We start from the raw sequence: 26,335 nt of genomic DNA on the forward strand, positions 1-26,335 counted from the left end.
GCTAAAGGAGGCACATAGACCCCGTTGGAGTCATTCACCAAAGACGCAGACTTTGATGAGGGAGAAGGATCCCCATGATCACCACCAGATGATGTCTTCTTTGGAGACATCTTGGAGATTCTTAAGCAGAAAGGTGGCTGATTGGCCCAACCTCCTCCTCCTGAGGAATCAGTGTTTTTTGGCGGCTTTTGGGGTGGGCCTATCTACATCTTGGGTGACCCCCCCCCCCCTGGCAGATGAACTCATTGACTTAGTTTCCTGCTGGGCTTGGAAGGAGCCTGACACTGTCGAGCCAATCCCCAAACAACCTGATAAATTTCTTGTTGCCCCTAAAGATGGGCTTCATTGGTCTAAAAGTGCTCTGATCAAGCTCCTCTGTCCATCTGCTGAACATGGAGACTCGAGAGATGGACAGGTTTGGTAAGGGAATTTTCACCTTAGCTACTTTTACACTGAGACTGTTAATTACTTGGCACATTTCACTTGATTGCATTGAGATTTGTTCAAGGAGCTTTCCTTGGTCTTGCAGAGACCATGCTAGATGAGGACTTCAAGAAACTATCTTCCAAGTTGGCTGCTTTTGCTTCCGTGACTAACTCTTCCTTGACGCTCCTCTCCCATTCACTAGAGGGCTCAAGTATTGCAGTCAGAAGACATGCCTGGATGAGGCTTTGTGACTTTGCGGAACATGTCAAGGCGTCCTTTGTCAATGCCCATTTTGATGGTTCCTCCATATTTGGGCCATCCTTCAGAGATTCTAACCCACAGTGAGCAGGAAGGAAAAACACTGTCTCCCATTGGGATCAGGTTTTCTACCCATCAGTGTACCTTTTCCAGAAATCAGCAAAGTGGTAAGAAGTCTTGGTTTTGAATGTCTCAAGGCTCTTTTCAGTATCAATGCTGGGATTCTTCCTTCAGAGGCATAACATCTAATTTTTGGCCAAGAGAGCCTGAGCAGGGAGAAACCATGGTTGCTTCCTCAAAAGGTGGCCATGTTGACTCACTACAGGGGGACCACCATACACCCCAATCTCAGCACCTTCAGGTTGACAGCTTGGCTAATAAACTTGATTGTTCCTCTAGGCTTTGCTTTGGATGAGGACATGCTAGCTGTCTTAAAAGAAGCTAGAAAACCAAGCATTAGAAAATCCTAGATCTCAAAATGGAAAAGGTTTTCTATCTGGTATCAACAACAAAGCATCCTTCTTAGGTCAACAGAGATCATTCATGTATGGTTTGTCCTACTCTTTCATTAAGATTTACTCTTACGTCATCTCCACCTTAGTACATATGCAGCCTCCTCGTACCATTCAAACTCTTATGAAACAGTTTAAAAGTGTTATCCACCGTAGGACATACAGAAGAGCTCCTTCACTTCCTTTGGACCTCAACGTTGCACTGGAAAAACTCTCACCACCTTATCACCCTGTGAGCTTGCGGCTAAAGTTGACATAAAACTCCTTTCATGGAAAACAGCATTTCTGGTGGCTGTTATCTCAGGTAGGCAGATCTCATAACTGCAATCCCTCATCTGCCCTTAAACCTTTCATATTTTTCACCAGTACAGAGTTACTCAAAGTGCTAACCCTTCTTTCATGCCCATGATGGTTTTGGAGCTTTCTTTAAATCAGTCCATACACCTCTTTGCCTTCTTCCCTCAACCTCAAAAACAAGGAGAATATTTCATATACTCATTAGACATTCATAAGTCATTCAGAGAGTCCGACCACCTCTTTGTAGCTTTTGCAAACAGCAAATTGAGAAATTCTATCAGCAAATATGCCATTTTAAGATGGATTTTAAGATGTATTGCTTTTTGCTATCAATATCATGGAAAACAGACTCCTGAATACGTGTAATCTCATTCTACCAGAGTTACATCTACTACTAATGCTATCCTGAGGTGTTCCCAGCAGAGATGTTTTAGAGGCTGCTACTTGGTCCTCTGTCCACACCTTTACTAGTCATTACAACCATTTCTATATTCCCCAGACCCACAGCTGGCTTTGCCTCTGTAGTTTTGCATTGTATCCTAGCCTGTGGCTAAACTGGTTTCCAACCTCCCGTTTTCAGCTTTGGGATTCTTCCCAAATTATTACACCAACAGTGAAGTATTGAATTGCTTGAATCCCAAATTTATTACACCAACAGTGAAGTATTGCATTGGTTGGCTATAATATCATTTTATCTCTGTGTTTGGTGTTGGCTGTGTAGCTTGCCCTGGATTCAACATTTTTTTGATTGAGGCCCAGAACAGTTTTGTATTATTAGTGTGTGTGTGTGTGTGTGTGTGTGTGTGTGTGTGTGTGTGTGTGTGTGTGTGTGTGTGTGTGTGTGTGTGTAACTGCCTGAGTAATAGGTTTTCTTATCTTTGGTGATAAGTTGCTATGTTAGGTTTCATAGTTCTTTATATACTAGTAAAGTAGAAGTTGTTTCATTTTTTGCCTAGACCCTCTGTGCTTTCTCTTTGTTTCATGAGTTGTTTAGTTGCTAAAGATAGCCATGGAGCAGGGTTGGCTTTGACCCTTTTTGTTCTGAAGGAGATAGTGTTTAGAACACCTTGGGAAGAGTTTATTGAATTCAGAGGTAGCATAATCTATGTGTAGACTCTTTATAGTCAATGATCAGCCTAATGAGAGCTGAGTACATACAGTAGAATGATTACATCACTGGACCTACACACCATACCTTAATATATAAGCTGTCCAATGAAAAGGGACTTCCTTAAAATAGTGAACAAGTGGTGGTCAAAGGACAGTTTGTCTACAAAGGTTCCCATACCCTTGACTACTGGATCACTTCTCAGGGTGGCGGTGGTGGTGGTGTTATAGTTAAAAAGGGAGTCATGCTTTGCTGTAGGATGCTATTATACATTTCTTGGCTTTTAGTTTTAGTCCATGGTTTTGACACCAGCCATTTGTGTAGTTTAGACCTCCTTGGAGGATCTTGGTGTCGATGGAATCAAGTTTACAGTCATCTGCAAACTTGGCCAGCCATAAACCATTAACATTTGCTTTGACCTCTGAGAGGTAAATGAAAAAGAGGAACAGCCCAAGCACTGAATCTTGGGATACACCACTACTGATAGATCTTTCGGAGGATGTAGAGCTGACTATCCTAATTTCCTGGTTTCTGTGTGTGAGCCAGTTGGCTTTCCATAAAGTTACATAGGCATTTGCACTTAGCTGGGAGAGTTGATATTAGATACTGAAGTGTGGGATGGCATTAAGCACCTTTGCAAGGTCTTGATACATGGTGCATGTTGATTGCTGTCATCCACTGATTCATTATCCTTCTCGAAAAAGTCGACCAGGTTAAGTAAGCAGTAAATGCCCTTGACTAATCTAAACTGGCTTGGGTAGAGAGTTTGTAGTTACCTATGTCCTTACTAATAATTCCATAATGATCTTTTCCATAGCCTTATAGATGAGGCTGGTCAGATTTATGGGTCTATAATTACCTGGATCTGTTGACACCCCCTATTGTGCAAGAGGATGACTGTTGCTGTCCTCCGTGTACCCAACATGAAGCCTGTTTGTAGACTGATACTGAATAACTTCTGTAGGGGTTCTGACAAGTCATGTTTCAGGCTGGCCAGTAGGCAGCCACATATGTTATCAGACCCCTTTGAAGTAATGCTGTTGGCCTTGGTTAGTGCCTTGAAAACATGTTCGTTGGAGATTGGAGGGGGATGTAGATACAGGTATACATCCTAGAAACATAGGAGGTGAGAGGGGGTAAAGTTTGTGTTAAATTTATCTGTCAGTAGATTAGTTATGCCCACTGGGACAGAGTATGTGATGTTGTTTATTATTATTTCTGTGCAGTGGACATTATTTCTGAGGCTTCTAACAAAGTTAAAGAAGGCTTTGTGGTTATTTGTCACCTGTGTAGCTATTGTTTCCTCATATCTGGCTTTTTTTTATCAAGGTCTGAAGTTCCCTGTTAAGTTTAGAGAGTGCATTTTCTTGGCATCATGAGAATTAACTTCACCTTTGCATGCAGTATTTTATTTTTCTTTTAATATAGAGTGTTTATAGCTGTCCTTTAGGATAAACGCACATGAGTTATTTGTCTCTATTCCTTGTGTTTGCTTATGTATTCATTATGATTAATGCAGTGAGGATAGAACCTTGATGCTGGTAGTGCACTGGTGGCAGACTGCCTTAGTAATAGGCTGAATCCCCCCCCCTTCCTGCAAACCAAAGGCTGATTAGTCATCAGATCCCAGAGAGTCAGTCATTAATTTTGTTAGAAAAATTAACATCAGTCTTTTGAGCCAAAATGAAGAGTGCACGTGTGCTGGTCTTGAGAGTTCTCTGTGCCTTTGAAGATTGATTTGATATGGGTTTGCAGTGCATAGGTGTGAATATTTTTGTGAATGAGTTTTGTGATCGTCTTTTGAGTAACTGTAGCTGACTGTGCGACATGCTCAAAAGTGAGCAGCCACTGTTTTGTACAGACATTTGCTGGCCAGCTTATTTTAGTTTTGTTATCTCAAGTCCTGTATTTGAAGCAAAAAGGATTAATTTGGTTTCCAGAGTCTTAACGAAGATTATGAAAAGAAATGCAAGTGAGACAGAAGTTTATTTCAAGCTTCCATCTGCAGGGAAATTTTGTTATAGGAATACTAATAGTTTTGTGATAGATGCTTTCTGAGTAGATTCAGCATATGTTTGACTACTTCTGCACAGTATAGAAGATTGACTGGTATGCAGTGTGCATTTAAATATCCTGTGCAAACAAGCATGCTTGTACTACAGCTTAGAGTTTCTGCAGTTTGTGTGATGATTTTTGGTGCGATTTGTTAGTTGATTCTAACATTTCAATCTGCAGGATAGTGGTCCCTGCTAAGGGAAGCGTATATACCAGTCTTAAAGTAATTTATTTCACTTGTCATGGTTTTCATATTATTCAAGAAGAATCTGTCCAGTGGAATTCTTCAGGTGATTGCTAATAGCGTCATGGTAGTGTAATACAGCCAGAAGCAGGTCAGCACTTGATCTTAACACTTAAGCACAAAAGGCCATGCAGCTTTGAAAACTGACATTTTCCTTCAAGTTCCCAGTTGGTGCCATTTTATTGTACAGTATATCAAAATGTTTTATTACATGAGTAAAGTCACATAATGTCCCTAGTTTATGAATGGCAGCTCAGTCTGAAAGTGTTTTCTCTGCTGGCATCTGCCTGATGGAGTCAACAAAGGAACCTGTTTGCCTAGCTTTGAACAAGGGCAGAAGTTCTTTCTTATGGCCTTGCATGAGGTTCCATTGTATGCATCTCTGCTTTCCCCTCCAATCTAAAAACAGTTGGGAAAAGCAAAAGATGTAAGCTGTCAATGATATTTTCATTTTGATCGCAGCAGCCTCAAGTTTGCCATTTTTTCGGGTGATGCTTTTTCAGTTATTCATCATTAGAAAACTGTTCCAGTAGCTTAAGCTGTATGGCTGTATTCTGTTATTCTGTCAAGGATATGACATCTGACCAGCATTCACAGCTCTAGGGTACCTTCCACATGCCCATACACCCATTGGAGTACGAGAGCAAGCCGGTATAACAATGGATGTATAGCTGCCAGAATACAGAACTTTCTTGCCATTGCAGCTACCAATAAGTCACTCTGTTAGCTGCGTGTTCACAGGCTTGGAAACTGGCTAATTTTGTCAGGTGGGCATATAAGTATCCTGGTGGGCACTTCTTTCCTTTTTTGTGAGAAAACTGTATCTTCTTTTTTTAATTAGAAAAAATTGTATCTGTTGCCCAAAATAAAGGGGAGTTGCCAAATTTCCTATAAAGATCACCACACGTCTTTTTTTGTGTGAAGGAACACAGTCAGTCCTACTCTTTGTTATGGTCCCTGTGCTCCTATACTGCACTGGGGTAATTCGATAATGTGTGGGAACAGACTGGCAGAGTCCCATTGGACAGCAGGCACAAGGGCAAAAAGCACCTAGAAAAATATAAGGTTCATTAATAGCACCATTTATACATGCACTACCACTATCTAATTCCCATGTGCCTTACTGTCAACACTATAAATTTTGTTTTATTCTCCTAAATTCACAGATATTTACAGCTGCCTGTTTATCACATTGTTGTAATATTGTCTGTTTTACTGTCTTCTGTTTGCAAACCATCCTGTATATTTTTTCACTGCTACTACAATGATGGATGCAGTTACATAAGACAGTCAGTGTTATGTAGCTTTACTTTTTTTTATTGGAACTTTTCTCCCTGGGTTTTCACTGTATATCCTGATGTTCTTTCCTGGTCTACAGAAGAGATCAACAGAGAGAGACGGTTAAAGTCTTTGGACAGTATTACAAAACATTTAATTGAGTAGTATTGCTATTTGTATATTTTCCCAAGCAAGAATATGAAGGAAAAAATTATTACAGATATATGGGTCTTACATTAAAGTCGACTGCTTCATTCAGAGAGTTAGGACAGTTGTTTTCCCTCTTTGCCAAAAGAAAAACCAATCCTTTCATTTTGAAAGCAAACTTAAAAATGCTGTCTAGATAACTATTAATGTTAAGTTGTCAATCTCGCCTTCATTCTTGCTTGATGGGTTCGGAGCCGATCCTCGGCTCCGACTCGGCACTTGCTTTAGCTCGAGAACTCCTTTTACCAGCTCGAGGCAGCCCCATATCCCATGATGCAAGGCGGTAAGTACCCAGATCTCGTTTGCCGCTTCGCTTAGGAGGTCTTCTTTTTACCAGCTCCTGGTAAGTTGTTCACATTTGTGATTTTTCAAGCCCCTTTTTAGTCTAAAACTAATTTATTGATAGTTTAAAGTTTATTTTTCTACCCTTTTTGACAGAAATTCCCTGTCTCTTTTAATTTTTTGTTAGTCAATTTTCCCTATCCCATCCCCCCCCTGTTAGGGTGTGTGTGTTGGTTTTTTATAGAATACCTCTTGGTATTTTGTTTAATTTAATTTTGACTGGTGTGTCTGTGTGTTGTGTTTTTCGGCACCATGTCAAAGGAGAGGGTCTCAGGTTTTAAGAAGTGTGACTCGTGCTGTCAGAAGATGTCTCTGACAGACGGTCACACTTCTTGCCTGTATTGTCTGGGCCCTCTTCACCTGCAGGACTCCTGTGCTATTTGTCACTCCTTCAGCCAGAGAGTCCTGCAGGAGAGACGTAATAAGTTGATTCTTAGGGGCCTTCTTAAGCCGGAGGGCTCTCCGGCTAAGTCGGCTCCACCTAAATCAACAAAACCTGCCAAGGCCCAGGCTTCTGTATCTAAGCCTGCGGCCTTGGCTCCGACTGCATTGAGTCGAGATCGGCTCCGGCTGGAGCCGATTCTGGCTTGACAAAGCTTTCGGCACCGATGGCTATCGGTGCCGAATCTGTATTGTCCACTTCGATGTCGGCTCCGATCGGTTCCGACACCCATGTGGCACAGGCATCGGTGTCGGCTCCGATCGGCTCCGACACCGTTACTTTGGTGGCTGTATCGGCTCCGGCTGGAGCCGATACATCAAGGCGTTCTGTCGGCTCCGAGAAGTCGGCGCCGACAGGATCTATAGTATCGGCTCCAATGGCTCATTCCAGGAAGAGGTCGAGGTCTCCTTCCTTGGAGCCGATACTTCCGGCCCCGGCTTCACCTCTTCTATCGGAACGGAGCCATCGGAGCCGATCTTCAAGGTCATCCAGGTTGTCAGATCATGACCTAGAGAGAGTGGTCAGTAGATTACTCAAGTCACAGGTACTGGCCCAAATGTTACACAGTCCGTCTCAGCAGACGACTGTTGGTCCACACCCCGTTACAGTTCCTCCTTCAACTCTACCCCAGAGCTTGGAGTTGGAGTCTTCGGGCATGGTTACTGCTACGGCTGGAGGACGGATACCCCTTCTGTTCCTTCAGCCTCTACTCTTATCTCCTCTTCCTTAGAGGGATTCGTGGTCGGGCTTCCATAGTCTCCTCCGAGGGGTGAGTGGCATCGGACCCTTGTCCGAGCCCGCTCTTCCCTTGGAGCCTCGGCCTTGGTGAGCTCGGCTCCGACATCTGCCTCGGAGACTTCCCTTTCGGTGGTTCCTGGAGTTCCTAGCTCTTCGGAGCGGGTTCTCTCGGACCTGCCTGGGAGGGGAGCATTCGAGGTGATGAAGAGTGTACTGGCCACTGGTATCAGTCAGCAGTCTGTTCCGTAGCTCCTCCCTCTATAGTACCTGTTGACATCTCTGCCACTTCTCTTGCTACAGGACCCAGAGATCCTCCGCCTCAGGTTTCCCCATTGGGAATTTCCCCTCTTCCGAGGATTCTCCTGATGTTTCGGGAGATCCTCCTAGGAAGAGGACTTGTAAGAGGAAGCATGTAGACTCCCCGAGTCTGTCACTTCGGATACTGACTTTGATGAGTCAGAGGGATCCCTAGATCCCCTCTGAGGATGTCTCCTTCTCAGACATCCTAGAACTTCTGAAACAGAGGGGAAACTGGCCCACCAACAATCCCTCTGAGGATGAGTCAGTATACCTAGAGGCGTTTGGATCTCGGCCCTCCACCTCCTGGGTGTCTCCGCCTTCGACCCCTTATGCAGGTTATTGCACGAAGGCGTGGGCAGCTCCTGACTCTGTAGAGCCAGTCCCTAGGAGGCCTTCTAAATTTATCACTGCCCCTAGTGACAAACAATTCCTTACCAAGGGTGTCCCCGCTGATGCCATGGTGGTGGCTGCGGCCACCAAAAGGAACTTGCAGATCCTTCCGTGCCCGTCCATCCTCCTAATAAGGACTCTAGGACCATGGATAGGTACGGTAAGCGGATGTTTTCCTCAGCGACCTTTGCTATGCGTTCGCTGAATTACCTATGTCACTTCACCAGACTCCAAAGAGATATCCTGAAGGAGCTGGGAGAAGTAGTTCAGGATCCTACAGCTGCAGGGGCTCAAGAAAGATTGCTTCGCAGCTAGGAACCCTCAATTCCATTGCTAACTCCTCCATGCGGCTAATATCTTATGCTGCGGATGGAGCGAGTAGAGCCGCAGGCACAGGTGTGGCTCTTAGACGCCAAGCCTGGATGAGGCTATGTGATTTTGCGGATCCCTTTAAGGCGTCCTTCACAAATTCTCCCTTTGATGGGTCAGCTTTGTTTGGCCCTCAGGTGAAGGAAACCTTGACCAGGTGTGAGCAGGACGGCAAGACTCTTTCTGCTGTTGGAGTCCGTTTTTCCACCCCTTCTAGGCCTTATCCCAAAGGACAGAAGGGTGGAAAGATGTGGTTCCGTAAATCCCAAGGAGTCACGCCGGATTCACGTGGTCAGTTTACCCCTAGTGGCAGAGGGGTAACAACAACAGACGCGCTCTAGAGGCAGAGGGGTCCAAGAACCAGGGAAACAGGGAGCCTCTCTCTGATAAGCCCTTTCAGCATCCCTGAGGTGTTGCCCGGCTGTCCCTCCTTGGAGGCAGTCGGGGGAAGATTATCACTGTACCCAGAAGCCTGGCATTCCCTCTCTCAAGACAGATGGGTACAGTCGATCATATCCAAGGGTTACATAATTCCTTTCGAGGAAAGTCCCTTCCCCTCAAGTTCCCTTCCAGATGTACCACCTGGTCTAAGGGACATTGCAGAGTTAGAAATCGCAAAACTACTGCAAAAAAGAGCCATTCAGCCAGTTACAATAGACCATTCAGAGCCCGGAATCTACTCAAGGTTCTTTTGGTCCCCAAAAGACGGGAGACTGGAGACCAATATTGGATCTCAGCAGACTCAACAAGTCTGTCAGGAAGACAAGATTCGAATGGTCACGCTTCAGTCAATGCTGCCCTTCTTACAGAAGGACAAGTGGATGTGCTCAATAGATCTTCAGGACGCGTACTATCACATCAAAATTCACAGACGCTCCAGGAGATTTCTCCGCTTTCGGCTGGGGTCCAGTCACTTCCAGTTCAGAGCCCTGCCCTTTGGTCTCACTACAGCCCCCAGAGTGTTCACCAAATGCATGGCAGTCGTCACGGCTCACCTGAGACGTCAAGGATTCCAGGTGTTTCCGTATCTCGACGACTGGCTCCTGTCAGCCACCACCAGGCATCAGCTTATACAAGCCAGGGATTACACAATAAACCTTTGTTCTCATTTAGGCATCTCAATCAACTTCGAAAAGTCATCCTTATCGCCCTGCCAGTCTATTACCTTCATAGGGGCAAACTTAGACACTGTTCGGATGTCAGCTACCCTTACAGAACAAAGAGTTTCAGACATTCAGACTCATGTCAGGATCATTCTGGCCAGCAAGAAAGTACAGGCCAGAATGGTTCTAAAGGTTTTAGGTCTCATGGCTGCGGCCATTACTCTTCTTCCCCTGGCTCGATTCTACATGCGCCTCCTTCAGTGGATGCTGTTCACACAGTGGTCATACCAGCAACTCCCAATGCGTCACCAGATTCTGGTGACACAGACATGCAAACAGCATCTTGCTTGGTGGATCACATCGTCTCAGGTTCACCAAGGCAGGTGCTTTGTACCCCGTCCCCGATAGCCACTGTCACCACGGATGCCTCCCTGATCGGGTGGGGGGTCATTATCAGGGCAGGATGGTTCATGGACGTGGCAACCGCTCGAGTACCATCTGCACATAAATGTCCTGGAGATGAGAGCAGTGCTTTTAACGTTGCAAGCCCTCAACGACTTTCTTCCCGTAGGGACAATTGCAGTCCACACAGACAACATGTCTGTAGTTTGGTATATCAACAAACAGGGCGGAACCAAGTCCTACCCCTTGTGTCGAGAAGCGCTCAGACTTTGGCAATGGGCGATCTCCTCTCATCGGTTTCTGGTAGCAACGCATATCCCTGGGAAAACCAACATTATAGCGGACAGATTGAGCAGAGCTATCCTCATGCCTCACGAGTGGTCTCTCAAGCAATCTATAGCGGAAGAGATTTTTCTGGAATGGGGTCGTCCATGTTGCGATCTTTTGCTACTCCCCAAAACAGCAAATGTCCAGACTTCTTCAGCCTCTTCCCTCTATCAGGCCATCCCCAGAGACGCTCTGACCCAGGATTGGCCCCAGGGACTTCTTTATGCCTTCCTCCATTTCCTCTGATCCCTCAGGTGATCCAGAAAGCTACCGCTTTGAGAGCCAAATTGATTCTCATTGCCCCTTACTGGCCTCGACAAGTTTGGTTCCCGTTCCTCCATCATCACCTTTTGGTGCAGCCGTGGCATCTGGACCCAGTGCCAGATCTACTGATTCACCAATCCGGTCAGCTGCACCGGTCAATCCCTTCTCTCAACCTCACAGCATGGTTGCTCCACTTCCTTCCTTAGCCAGGCTTCCTTTGATCTCTAACCCAGTTAGAGACATCATAGTAGCTTCACTAAAATCCTCTACCAGGAGGATTTACACAAGCAAATGGAACGTTTCTCTTATTGGGCTAAGGCCCAAAATATTGATCCTTTTACTGCCCCTGTTCAGGCAGTTCTGGACTTCTTAGCAGAGATTTTTCATGCAGGCTCCTCTTCTTCCACAGTCAGAGTTCAATTGGCTGCTATTTCTAATTTTCATGTCGGGATAGCAGATCATAATATTATGTCCCATAGGCTCTGCAGGGCCTTCTTGAAAGGAATTTTCCTACTAAAGCCTCCAATCAGGAATCCTCCTCCTCAGTGGGATCTAAATTTAGTGCTGACATCCTTGATTCTTCCCCTTCGAGCCAGCTGTTTCTTGTTCCCTGAAATATCTTTCTTGGAAAACTTTATTCCTAGTGGCTATTACATCTGCCAGGAGGGTGTCTGAACTTCATGCTCTTTCGGTTCGACCCCCCTATTTGATTTTTCACAAAGACAGAGTATCTTTGAGAACTAATCCATCCTTTTTACCTAAAGTCGCTTCAAAGAACAATCTGAATCAATCCATTGATCTCCTGTATTTTTCCTAACTATTCAGATAGAGCTGAACAAAAGCTACATTATCTTGACGTCCACCGTCAACTTAGATATTATTTGGATAGAACAAAAAAAATTAGAAAATCTGATCAACTTTTTGTTTCCTATGCGGATAATAAAAAAGGCCTTCCTGTTTCTAAAGTGACCTTGTCCAGATGGCTTTCTTCGGTCATCACTGAAATTTATACACTCAGGGGAAAACAGCTGTGCTCAAAACCTAAAGCACATTCAACTAGGAGTTTAGCTACTTCTATAGCTTTTCAAGCTAGACTTCCTTTGGGCACTATTTGTGCGGCGGCCACTTGGGCCACTCCTCACACTTTTGTTTCCCATTACAAATTGGACTTGGCCTCCAGGGACAGAGCCAGTTTTGGCTCTACAGTCCTCAAGAGTTTGTTCCATTGAGCCACCCAGGATAGAGGTGCTAGGGACGCGGTCCCATCAAGCAAGAATGAAGGCGAGATTGACAACTTAACATTAAGAAGTTATGTACCTACCATAACGTTCCATGTTAGTTGTCTTCTCGCCTTCTTTCTTGCGACCCTCCCTCCTTCCCCCTGGCCTGGACAGACCTTGTATAAGAAACTATTATACTAAGGACCATTCAGACCTGGTCCTTTTTCCATCTGTAAGTTTCTTCTTCCTTTGGGAAGTATTTTTTGCTTGGTGTTATTGCCCTTTGTCAACAAACGAGATCTGGGTACTTACCGCCTTGCATCATGGGATATGGGGCTGCCTCGAGCTGGTAAAAGGAGTTCTCGAGCTAAAGCAAGTGCCGAGTCGGAGCCGAGGATCGGCTCCGAACCCATCAAGCAAGAAAGAAGGCGAGAGAAGACAACTAACATGGAACGTTATGGTAGGTACATAACTTCTTATTTTTGCTATAATAAATGTCTTATCATTACTAAGTGCAATGGTGCATGTCAAGTGTGTGTCAAAAATGCCTGTACACAAGGTATATGTAAAGCTGCTGCTTAGTGGGGGTTTGCACATTTGTTACTATTACAGTAGGGAGTCTTAGTCTTCATTTTTCCATCTGAAAATTCCCACTGGTACTAGTGATATCCATAATGAATGCTATAGTACTCTCTTCAGTGTGAGATAAGGCTCTTTAAGTGATGCTTTCACTTTAATAGATTTTTGAGCAAGACAAATTACTGCATACAGTCCACCATCCTTCCCTGAGCAGAGCTCTGCTTCTATAATTTTTTCTTCCTAGTCTGTAAGGTTAAGTTTGCTGTTTTGGTTGGGCTGCCATTTTACTTTAACAGAGTTCACTATCTTTGCATTACAGACTGCTGCTGTTAGAAAACAATTTTTAGATTATGCCTGTATCTGTATAGAATAAGGAGATACATGAAACTGACAACCGTGGTGCAATACACAAGACAAAAGCCAGAACCGGAATCCCAGGTACTGCTGGAAACTTTATACTGACATTGGAGACAGGAAAGGTGCCAGCCAAGTCAAAGATTTTTGTGTGTGTATCTAGGAGGGGATTGTAGTAAGTATAGATAAAACAATAAGGGCAAATAATTCAACAAATTTAAAAGCCAGAAATCTAAACCACTATATAACTCATTAAAAAGTAGAGCTTTATGAATGAGCAGTAGAACCATATACTTCACTTTGTAGGTTCCAGAAAACTGTTGCAGGTTTCAGAACAGAGGATTATAAGAAAGTGACAGAGAACACATGCTTCTGCTGAAGTTACCATATTGTTTAGAACAGTGCATTGCAGTAATGTTGCGATAAAATGATCAATGCACAAAGTGCAGTAGTGAAGCTCTTTTATCAGAAGAGGTAACTAATTCTGGTTATCAACTTCAGTTGAGCATAAACACCCAATGTGACCTGACTGCTTGTAGCACCTCTGTCGAAGGTCTCCCTGTAAAGTCAGTGCCTCATTCAACTATTTACTCATAGTTTAACAAGAATGTTGCTGGCATTCCTTGCACACCTCACTTCATGATATGGACATGTCCTAATTATGATGTCCCAGACCAGAACAAACAAGCATATGAAGCAAAAGAATGCTAGAAGAGCAGCTGCTTTGGTAAGTGATTTGCTTTTTGTTTTTCTGTGTAGAGTGCTTTAAATATACCATGCAAACATTTTTGAGAATTTTTTTTCTGTTAAGAATTGTCACTGAAAACAGCGCATTGTAGTATACTATATATTATCTTTTTTTGTATTTGTTGAACATAAAGAAAAAATGTAATAAGCAGTTGTGCGCAGTATGAATTGCAAGAAAAACGTAGTTGTAGATAACATGTATTGAAAATGGTTTTGAATAGAAAAAGCTGTGTGAAATGTTCAAAAGCAGACCTTTTGTATAAAAGATAAAACTGTGTTTTTTTTAGGACATCTCATTCTGCATGCTGCACCTTTGGACATGGTCTTCTGTAAAGTAGATGAATTTGGCTATGTACTTCAAGGCCTTTTTGTCACAAGGCCGTAGGGTAAAATCATTATCATTGAATATATTGCTTCATACTTATTCTAAAAACATTATCTTGAGATAAAAAAGTGATACGCATTTAACTGTAACATCAGGTTGACATCAAGACAGGATTCAAAGATGTAGGCTGATGGGAGAGATTTCCTTGCAGGCCTGTTGTTAGTAAGAATGCAGTTGCTGTTTGAGTTCCATTATTTCAAATATCTAACATTTAAGAGTCTTTTCCTAAATTTTGTTATAACTGTGGTGGGTGGTTTAATTATTTTTTAATAAAATACTTAATTTCTTAAAGATTTCATTTAAATAAACAATTGTGTGCTGTGAAAATGCTTTCATGAATTAATGCAGATATGTCTTACAATTTTTCTTGCATGTCACTGCTATCGACACTTGCATGAGGGCACTAACCTCCTTCTCTCTTCTTCCTGAACTACACCAAGGCTGCCCGACAGATCAAGGATAGGTACAGTACCAGAACACTTTGCTTGCTTTTTCTTTTTGATTTTTTGTCTTTCTCTAACATTTCTATCCTGTGTGATGTGGGTGCTAGTACTTTGCATTTATGCTTTAATGTCACAGCTTTGTGTGATTGCATTTTGTCTAACCCTAAAAAGCATCTGCAGATTTTGTTTTCTTAAATCTGGTTTAGAACTGAAACTTTTGGCTGATCAGATTTAAGTGCATGACCTTTTCCTTTATTCAGCAAATCTTATTTCAGAGGGTTCCGTCATGTAAAAAAGCATATTGCTGGTTTCCAGGAATTACACAGCTCCATTAAATTAAAGTGTCATGTAATCGGGTGCTGGGTACCAAGTTCTGATTCTGAACGTATGAATACCTTAGAGATAAATGTCTCTGTTACATGTGATTTGTGGGTGTTAATCTTTTATGAATCATTGGAGACCCTGTGATTATAGAGCTGTTTTTTTTATTTGTAAACATTTACATTTTGTTGCTTTTGCAATTTTAAACTTTAAAGTTTTCCTATATTACTAGTATAATTGACTGCTTACATATAGTAAGATGTCATTCTATCAACATTAAGGACATTTTCTGAGTTACATTTAAACCACAATGTTGCCTTTTTTCCTGGAGATGGCTTTCTTTTAAAGACTGGTACTGGCTTTGCACCTCTTGTAGGTTCCATCCAAGACATTCCTAACAGTGCTTCCCAGAATGGATTACAGTAGATAGTAATATTTAGGATTTTATGGTTATCTTACTCTTTCTTTGTATACTTTGTTGATTCTTATATTGACTTGATCCAAGGTGGTCTAAGAACATTTACTGCAAAAAATGTAGCTGGTGTTATCTATTCATAGGTGTTTACTAGTCTGTTGACCACAGAGGCCTTTTTAAACCTAGCCATCTTGTGCTTGGATTACAGTGGATTCGGCCAAACTGTCTGGAATCAGCAGTGTGGTCACCAAGTATTTGTGAGCTGTGTGAAAGTGAGCCAAGATCTGTGGAAACAAGCTAACTTTATACAGGAGCAGAAAAATGGTTAAACACGCACAGTAGTCCAGTGCCAATCAGAGGGTCACACTTGAACTTATTTCTCTGTAATTCCCATCTCAGAACAGACCAGTCTTACCCACCCCCTCTGCCACTAGAGTGCGAGGTCCTGAGTCTCCTTAATAAAAATTATAAAGACAAAGTGCAAAGAAGAAGAACTAAGCTGCTGCTTAAACTAAACTGGCGAAACCAGGAAACACTCTAATAAAAATTACAGTGCAGGAGCCATCAGTCATCTTCATCATCAACTTCCCTTTCCCCATTTTGTACATGGAGGTCTGGGTGTTGCATTAGCTGTTGCCCTCTCTCTTAATTCATTGCCACTGTCATCTTCGACAGTCATACCTGGCAATGCTGGTCTTATCTCTCACAATCCTCTGATCTCTTTGCTGGGCACCGTTGTTTTCTCTTGCTTTCTTCCTTTCTATCCAAAGTCGTCTTCACCAGATTGCCTTCTGCTTTCCTGTATATGTGCCTGAACCACCATAATCTGTCTTTTGACATTCTCTGCAATTGGGCTACATGGGCTTCTGCTCTGATGCCCTAATTTCTTCTTCTGTCCCACAGTGTGTATCCTGCCACCTGTTACAGGCATTTCATCTCCATCACCTCTAGCTTCCTCAACTGTTCTGCCTTTACTGACAATGTTTCTGTACAATACAGTAATCCTGGTCACCCCACTATTTTGTACACCTTACTTTTCAGCTTCTTTGGCATTCTCCTGTCGCAGACTACTCCTGACACTCTATGCCAGTTGATTGCAGCCCCTCTAATTCTAACTTTAACTGCCTCAGTCGTACCTCCTTTTTACTCACCCCCACCCCGAGGTACTTGAAACTATTAACTTGTTTCACTGTTTTTCCCTTCTTGTTTTCTTTTGATTTACCCATTTGCTGCCATTACAACTATCTTGTCTGTACTCATTGTCACCCCATGTGCCATCAGTTTTGCATTCCATTCCTCCATCCTTTACTAAAGTTTTTGGTCAGAGTCTGCTGTAATGCCACATTGTCTGTATGCAGCAGTTTTGTTGATCTGTCCCTTCAGACCTGTTTGCTAATGTAGTCCATCACCCGTATGAACAGCAGCAGGCTGAACTCTGATGCACACCCACTCCCACAGGAAAATCTCTCTATGAGATCAAACCCTGTTCATACTTCAGTCACTGGTCCTTGTACATAGACTGCACTAATTCTTCCAGTATTTCTGGGATTTTGAACCATCACAGGGCTGCCAAAATCCACTTTTTTTGGGACTTTGTCATATGCTTTCTCCAAATCTAGGAATTCCTAGTTGGACTCTCTTCTCTAGTTTTTAACTGTCTGTCTCACTGCCAACATTGGGGCAGTTGTGCTGCATCCTGATCTGCCTCTGAACTGCTCATTTCCCATCTTACCATGCAGTGTAACAGGAGTTTGATACCTCTGTACTGCCCTCAGTTGTGAATACCCACTTCGTTGTACACTAGTACTAGTATGCTTATTTTCCAGTCATCTAGGGTATACCTTTCTCTCCATACTGCTATGAGTACCCTCTGTAGTCCTTTCTCCCCTAAGTCACTCAACATCTTGATCATATCTGTTGTGACCTCATCTGAGCCTGCTGCTTTCCTTGACTTAATTTTCCTTAGTGCTGTTCTTACTACTCCTAGGGTGGGTTCCTCTTCTTCTTTCATCGTACTCTGTCTGTGGCAGTACAGCTTCTGTGAGGTTTTCTTCAACAGAAGCTGCAAGAAGTACTTCTTCCATCTACTGTTTGTCCTGTAGACTGGTGAGCAGGTTGTTGCTGTCATCCCTTATGAAAGATGTCTGATGACAATCTTTATCAGGTTGCAAGGCAAAGACAGAAAGATAGATCTGATGATGTCAGTTTTCATTCTGTCCTCAACCTATGGGTTCGGATCTGATTCTTTGGATCTGACCACTGTTACAGTAGTTTGTGGTAACCAAAAAACTCTCGAACTTCTCCCTTATGCAGAATGCACCCTTCCTAAGTACCCCAGATGTCGTTTGCTACTATTCGCATTAGATGTGGTGTTCAGTTGCTCTCGAGCAGGTAAGTGTATTTAATTGAATTTAAAACTTCCTTTCTCCTTTAAATTAGTTTTTTGCATTTTATCTGTCTTTATAGCTTAGCTTATATCGCTTACCCAGCAACTGCTTTCTGGCCATTTCATTCCTTTTTTTTTTACGAAAGTAACTCTGAATACTTATCGTTAGTATGCCTTTCCTTTACTCTTAGTGTATTTTCCTATTACCATTGTTGGTATTGGGACTGCCCCCCCCAACACACACACTTTTTTTACTTCCTTTTCTCTTAAAAAAGAGTGAGAGCTTTCTATCCTTCGATTTTTCTTAACTTTCTCTCTTCAATATGGCAGAAAAAGGAAAAGGGCCATCTGGCTTTAAAAAGTGTGGAAAGTGTCAGAAGAAAATGCCTTATTCTCATTCGCATACCTTTTATGTCTATTGTTTGGGACCCCATCATCTCCAAGAAGATTGCTGTATATGCCACGTGTTTACCATAGAGCTCTGGTTTAATGAAAAAATAAGTTGATTCTTAAAGGTCTTCTTCCATCAGCATTCAGTGAGGCATTATCTGCAGCTTCCCCCTCTGATAAACAAAACAGGGCAAGTCAACATCATCTCGCCCTTCCACTTCTTTATCAAAGATGTCTGAAAAACCAAAGAAGAGGCTTCTGTCGGCTCCAACTTCTCTGTCGTATCTGTCTGTTAAAAGACTAGTTTTCGAATAGTAAAACCTCCTCGGATCTGAATGTAAGGACAAAGAAACATATGGATCCATCCACTTCGTTGGATCTGACTTCGGACAAGACTAAGTCTTCACTTGATCAGACACCAGTTGATTTGGCTTCAAGCCTACCTGCTTTACCAAGGACTCTGTACTTTGAATTACTTGACCTGGTTCCATTAAGAGTGCCTTCTCCCTTTCTGGAAAGACCAAAGTCCCCTTCTCTGATGTCTAGCCTGTCTTCTAAGAGTTTGACAGAAGAGGCCATGGCGAGACTGGTGAGATAAATTGTGTGGGCACAGCGTATGCCAGGGGTTTCCTCAGCTCCTACCCCTTCGGGTCAGGAGTTCTGTACATCAACTACCCCTCCTTTACATCCTCCTCCTCTGACTTCTTTCGAAGCTTCAGAGTTCTTTAATCTAAGCTGCCCAGCTCCTTCTGCTTTGGATCCGAAGATAACTCTACCATCGTATCAGTCATTTGCTCTGAGTTCTTTAGTTCAGTAGGATCCAGAGACCTCTTGGAGCCGTAGCTGCATAATTGGTTCCGAAACTTTCGGAGCCGTCCCTGCACCTAGGGGCTTTGGCATGGGTTAGCTCAGTCTACAGCTTCTGTCGCTGGAGGATTTTCCTCCGAGCAGGGAGGAACTAGGATCCAGAGGATTGCCATCTCAGATCCAGAATCATGTCCCTCTCAAGGGAGGTCAGCCTTTGAGGTTTTGGAGAGAGACATGTCTGCTTCAGCAGCTCAGACGGTCCCTACCTCCTTGGATCTGCAGCCCTGAACCCCGTCATCTCTGCGTCCAGTGTGTGAACTGTTGTTTCCACAGGGACAGCGATTACTGAAACCCAAGGCTTTCTAGCAGGGCATTCCCATTTCTTCTGATACCTCCCCAGAGGTTTCCACTGAGGAGGTCCCTAAGAGGAAGTTGTGCAAGAGGAAGCACTTGGATTCTCCTGAAGAATCAGTCACCAAAGACACAGACCTTAATGAGGGCAAAGGGTGCCCAAGGTCACCTTCTGATGATGTCTCCTTTGGAGACATCCTAGAAATTCTAAAACAGAGAGGTGATTGGAAGCCCAACAGTCCTTTGTCTGAGGAGTCTGTGTACTTGGAGGCTTTTGGTACCCGCCCGTCTACCTCCTGGGTTGCTCCGCCTGCTGATGAGCTCATTGAGTTGATCTCTCGGTGGACATGGAAGGACCCCTGACACCATTGAGCCGATTCCCTGGAGAACAGACAAAATTATTATTGCTCCTGAGGACAAACAGTTTTGGACAAAATGTGTGTCTGTGGATGCCATGGTTGTGGCGGCAGCCACGAAGAAGGAACTAGTTGAAGAAAGTTTCTCTCTCCATCCCCTAAACGAGGAGTCTGGGATGATGGATAGGTTCAGGAAGTGTGTCTATACTTCAGCGACCTTCTCCTTATGGTCCCTGAACTACCTGGCACACTTCACTAGGTTACAGAGGGATCTGATTAAATTTTCACAGATACCCTTTCAGGATCCATATCTGAGGAAATGCAAGCCTCAATTACTACCCAGTTGTCTACTCTCCAGTCTATTTCTAACTCTTCCATGAGGCTCATTTCATATGTAGCCAAAGGAATGAGCAGAGCAACAGGTTCAGGCATTGCCATCAGGAGGCATGCCTGGATGCGCTTGTGTGACTTTGTGGAGCCTTTCAAGTCTACACTTGTCAATGCTCTGTTTAACAGCATATTCTTATTCGGCTCTAAAGTAAGAGACATACTGTTCAGGTGTGAGAAAGCTGGGAAGACCTTATCTGCAGGGGGTGTATATTTTTCCACTCTACAGCAATTCTTTTCCAGGAATCAGTGAAGCAGTGCAAAATGTGGTTCAGATATTCCAAGGGTCCTTTCAAGACACATGAGGAAGTAGTTCCCCCAGTGGCAGAGGGAGGAACTCCAGTGCTAGATGCTACCCTCATGGCAAAGGAGGCACACAAAAGCAAGGGTCCAGCGAATCTTTCTTTGGCAAGCCCTGCCAGATTTCCTGAATGGAGGACCGATTGCCCACCTTTTGAGGCAATCGGGGGTCGACTGTCCCTGCACCAGAGAGCCTGTCTGGGAATAATATTGTATACCTGGGTGCAGAGGACCATTTCCAGAGGATATATTATACCCTTTTCCCTTCCTCTTCCCGAATGCAGAAAACTCCCTGGTGTTCCACCCAGTCAGAGGGAACAAGCAGCTATTCATGTACAGAAGCCTCTAGAAAAACAAGTCCTTCAAAAAGTCCCACCAGACCAGATATGATCCGGAACTTGCTCAAGATTCTTTTAGTGCCAAAGAAAACAAGGGGACTGGAGGTCAATCTTGGATCTCAGCAACTTGAACCAATCAGTTTGATGAAACAATTTCTAGATGGTCACATTCAGTCCATTCTTACATTTCTGGAAAAGGACAATGGGATGTGCTCGATAGACCTTCAGGATGCATATTATCACATAAAGATGAACAAGTGATCCAGGAGGTACTTGCGGTTTCAGCTGGAAGCTGGTCATTATCAGTTCAGAGTACTACACTTTAGTCTCACCACAGCCCCCAGGGTGTTTACCAAGTGCATGGTAGTAGTGGCAGCTCACTTTGAGACTGCATGGATTCAGGGTATTTCCATATATAGAAGACCAGGCATCAAATATTGAAGGCAAAAGACAACATTCTTCAGACGTGTTTAAATCTAGGGATGACTATAAACTACGAGAAATGCTATCTAGAACTCACTCAAAGTTTAAACTTTATAGGAGCAATTCTCAACACGAAAGGAGTAATAGCCTTACTCCCTCCTTCAAGAGTAGAGACGATCATGTCGCAAGAATAATCTGCAGCAACAAAATCTCCACTCGGCTGGTTCTTCAGACTTTAGGATCCATGGCGGCAGCAGTAAAGCTAGTCCTGCTGGTCAGATTTTATATGAGAATTCTGCAGTGGCTGTTATCAGCACAATGGTCTATCCTTCAGCAACCTGTGTCGACTCAAAGATCACCAATATTTGCAAAAAAGATCACAAATGGTGGATTCTATCAGATTAGATACTACAAGAGCGCCCATTTCCTCTTCCCCAGCCCAAGACCACAGTGATGGCGGATGCTTCCCGGCTGGGGGTGGGGCATTTTCTGGGCAAAACAATCCAAGGCACTTGGTCCTCCACAGAGGACAACTTGCATGTCAATGTCCTAGAAATGAGAGTAGTGATTTTAGCATTGCAGGCTTTCCAAGATGCTTTTACCTTGGGAACAATTGCAATGCAAAGACAACATGTTAGTAGTCTGGTATATCAACAGACAAGGAGGAACCAGATCCTACCCCTTGTGTTGAGAAGCACTCAGTGTGTGAGTGATCTTATCCAACCGCTTTCTCATAGCAGCACATATTCCAGGGAAGTCCAGTGTGATAGCAGACAGTCTGAGCAGATGCATTCTTCTACCCCCATGAATGGCCCCTCAATCAGAATGTGACTGTAAGGATGTTCTGCCAATGGGGTTGGCTTTGCTGTGATCTTTTTGCCTCTCCCCTAAAATACAAATGCAGCAACTACTTCACCTTGATCCCCCTAAGTGGGGAATCACTGAGGGATGCTCTTCTTCACAATTGGCCCCCCCAGTCTCCTTTGTTTTCCCCTGATTGCATTAATCCCAAACTTTCTGCAGAAAGTGGCCAAGTTGAAGAGCAAAGTAATCCTCATTGCACCATATTGGCCTCAACAGATTTGGTTCCCCTTTCTCTGGCCTCACTTACTTCACCAACCGTGGAGTCTGGATTCAACTCCAGACCTCCTCTCTCACCCGATGGGCATGATTCACCTAGATATACCAGTCTCAGGCTGACACTCCGACTTCCCCAATTCCATTAATAGCCAGACAACCTATCCGGCTTCCCCAATTCCATTAATAGCCAGACAACCTATGCTCTCCTCTCCAGTCCAACACACATTCCTGTCTGCTCGTAAACCATCTACACATAAGCTATATTCCAGTAAATGGAAAAGATTCATTGACTGGGCATTACAAAATAACATTGATCCCTTCTCTTTTCTGATTCATGATATTCTTGATTTTTTTTAGCTCAACTTTTCAAAGAAGGGTCATCTTCGACTGTCAAAGTCCAGTTGGCAGCAGTATCCAGTTTTCACATTGGTTTCCAAGGTTCTTCAGTTGCTTCACATAAACTCTGTAAAGCATTTTTGAGAGGAATTCTCCTTTTAAAACCCCCTTCTAAAGATCCTACTCCCCCTTGGACCTAAATTTGGTGCTGTAGGCTTTTATGCACCCCTCTTTCGAACCAGCAGGCAAGTGCAATCTCACATTTGTTTCTCGGAAGACTATCTTCTTGGTAGCCATAAGTTCTTCAAGACGAATTTTGGAAATTAAAGCCTTATCTTCCAATCTACCATATTTGATTTTTCACAAAGACAGGAGTATCTCTCCATATTAATCCATCTTTTTTTTACGAAAGGTGGTATCAGAAACCAATATCAATCAGTCCATCAATTTACCAGTATTTTTTTCTAAAAATTGAGAACAAAGGTGAATACTTGGTAGATTTATTAGATGTTCACAGGCAATTGCATTTTTACATTAATAGAACCAAGGATATCAGGAAATCTAAGCAATTATTTGTTTCCTTCTCAGACTGTGTCCCATAGGTTGAGTATAGAATGAAAATTGACATCAGATAAAGAAATTATGTACTCACTGTAATGTTCCATCTGTGTTGTCTATTTTCATTCTTTAACTCCCCACCTACCAGCCCTCTACCTTTGAACTCTTAGATGAGTGAGTATTCTTAGGTGGGCACTTACCATGTACTGAGCTCCAGATATAGTCTCTCTGGATCATTTTGATATTTTCTCTTACTTCTATTAGCAAACAAGATCTGAGGTACTTAGGATGGGTGCATTATGGGTAAGGGAGAAGCTAGAGAGTGTTTTTGATTACCATGAGCTACTGTAAAGGTCGAGTCGGATCCGAGGGATCAGATCAGAATCCATAGGTTGAGGAAGAATGAAAATGGACAACATGGATGGAAAGTTATGGTGAGTACATAACTTCATTTGTGCTATTTGCTGAATCACTTTCTAGAAGCTAGTAGAGTCCCTCTGATGCCTTGTTCTTTACTATTGCAACTGCACTATTAGCCAACCAGTAGTCCTTCTTAGCCCAATCTTTTTCTGTCTCCCACTTTTTCATGCATTCTTTTTTTCTGCATTCTATCAGGAGTTGCTGTCTAGTAGCCAGCATGAAATTCAATGTATTTTACAATGATGAAGTGCAACAAAATATAACAAATATGAAAATTTAGTCATTGTACAGTCAAAATAAGTTATACAGGTACAAAACTTTACAGAAGCACTTAACTTGTGCTTGGATTCCACTGGATACAAACCAGACTGTCTGGGAAAAGAAGCGTGGTCACCAAGTATTGAACTCTGTGGAATGCCTAGAAATTAAGAAGCATCTGTAAGTCATTACTTTAGTTTTACTTTGTGATTTTTGTAGTTCTGAAAATGCCAGGTATTCTGAGGTTCATAGATTAGTGCTAGGCTAACTGCCCTTGTGGGCCATTTTCAGCCTAGCCAATTACACCATGTGAGAATCAAACCCTGCATCTTATGTCTGTAAGGTAAACACCTTAACCATTATGCCAAACTCCCGCCCTTTTTCTGTTTGATAATCCATTTAATTTAACTGCATGCTTTTAAAATATCCCTTGCACAGGTAATTTGGATATTTTCTGACCTAGTTAAACATTTCAGGCATGCACATGTAGTTTTCTTTTCAGACTAGATGTGTATTTCATTAGTTTTGGATAGAGTATTTAACATGTTGTTGAGATTTTTAGTATATAATAAAATATGGATTTGAAACCTGAGGAGTGTCATACTTGAGATTTACCCAGCTAGATCTCACTACTCCTCCATACTGCAGAATTTGAATGTTTACTTAAAATATGGAATATAGGGTTAGAATTCATACCATTTGCAGAAAAAAAATGTTAAAAGGGTGCTGTAAAGAATTCATGACCGTGATATGTTTGAATGTTGACACCTTCTTTGTGATAAATATTTCAGCCTGTTGATACAATTTTAAGTGTGGCAGTCAGTTTTGTACTGCATATATTGGCCAGAGATGTTTGCTGTCAGGCTACTGCAGTTTTTGGCTATTTACCTTTTTAATTGAAACATGCAAGTTATCAAGTGCATTGTGTTCCTTTTGTCAATGTGCCAGATGTCAAACTGCAATGGAAAGAAAGGGGAAAAATTCCTTATTGTGGTGTAGGGGTGTTACTGAACCTTGACTGAGTGTTAAGTTTGAGATTATGGCTTCATATGTATAAGTGGTATTGTAAAAATTGTGGTTTAGTGTAGCTTTTAACATTGTCATATAGATTTAAATATCATATCATTTTTAGTATGTATAGGGGATCAGAAGAGAAAACGAAAGACTTAAACAAGTGCAAGGGTCTGATGAATGCTTTGATTTCCTCAGATTCCCCAGCTAGGATGATCATCGACGATGTTAATGAAAGACATTTTTTGATAGTTATATTAGATACTATCCTTTCCAAGATGAGTAATCAAGTCATATACCACGTTGAGGTAAAGGGATCGGTGATTCTTAATAAAACCTTGTGCTTTCTCAGTGGATGGAGGCTAACTGATGTGTACAGAGGAGGTGTATTCCACTGCCATTCCATGTGCCATCAGGAAGCAACGTGAACCCACAGTCATGGGATTAAAAGAGAAAATTAAGCATAATTTGGCTTGGCAGAAGAGAAATCTCTTTAATCCATTGTGTAGGGCATTCTCACAAAATGGCTGATATGGCAAGTGCACATCTTTTATTTCACTTTGGCATTTGTCTTTCATCATCTGTCAGGGAATATTCCTGTAGATCTGAATGAGCACTGAAGTGCAGGAAAAAAATTGTTTTCCAGGAACAGTATCCTGGGCGTGAGTTAATAATGGCTTTGAAAATGTAAGAAACTATGTTTTTTACAGATGAACTTGTCACCTCTGAAAAATGAGACTTGATTCAGTTCTCTGAGATAAAGTGAAATTTCCCAGTACATTCTGAGATGCATTAGAAAAATATCACTGTATCATTGTCGATGTACTTAATAGGCTCAGAAGATAATGACCTGTCTACAGTCCAAAAGTGAAAATCACTCCCCACAGAGTAAACTCTCTTTGCACACACAATCCTGATAAATGAATAAACAAAACAACCCAGTGCAAGAGCGAAACAAGGCAGCAAATAGTGTAGAACATTCAAATGTGCGAAACAGTCCAATAAAGCATACGTATTCAGCAAGCAATATAAAGATGCAGCAGAAAAACTCATAAAACCAGTTTATTGGCCATGTTTGTCTTGCTGCCTTGTTTTGCTCTTGCACTGGGTTGTTTTGTTTATTCATCAATGACCTGTATACACGGACTACTTTTGCAGTATTTATAGACTTTTTTATTGCACTGCTGTGAATAGGAATATTGGAAGGTGTTCAACATTGGATCACAGTTGCAGCAGTCTAAGCTATTTTAGGTTGTATCCTGCGTATGTTTCAAAGCTTTAGGGAACCTTAGGAACACATGCATGCACAAAGTGTTAATTGACTTGAGGAAAGGCATTTAAATATAGCAATCAGAGTGTCAAAAGCTTTAGAGCTTTAGGGCTTTCTTGCTGCCAAAGTGTGCTGCTT

The 26,335-nt window shown here is 42.6% G+C and overlaps 1 protein-coding gene across 2 annotated transcripts in view; it reads left to right on the forward strand.

Moving 5' to 3' along the window:
* The window catches only part of LOC122793200 (FSD1-like protein), a 913,201-nt gene that overhangs the window by 330,754 nt on the left and 556,112 nt on the right, over nt 1-26,335 (forward strand). For both annotated transcript variants that reach the window (XM_044061031.1, XM_044061032.1), the window contains exon 5: nt 14,788-14,810. In XM_044061031.1, the coding sequence (XP_043916966.1) occupies nt 14,788-14,810 (23 nt within the window). The remainder of the gene's footprint in view (nt 1-14,787; nt 14,811-26,335) is intronic.

Source organism: Protopterus annectens, chromosome 2.part0 (genome assembly GCF_019279795.1).
Source record: "Protopterus annectens isolate FY-2018-M chromosome 2.part0, PAN1.0, whole genome shotgun sequence".
Taxonomy (NCBI): Eukaryota; Metazoa; Chordata; order Ceratodontiformes; family Protopteridae; genus Protopterus; species Protopterus annectens.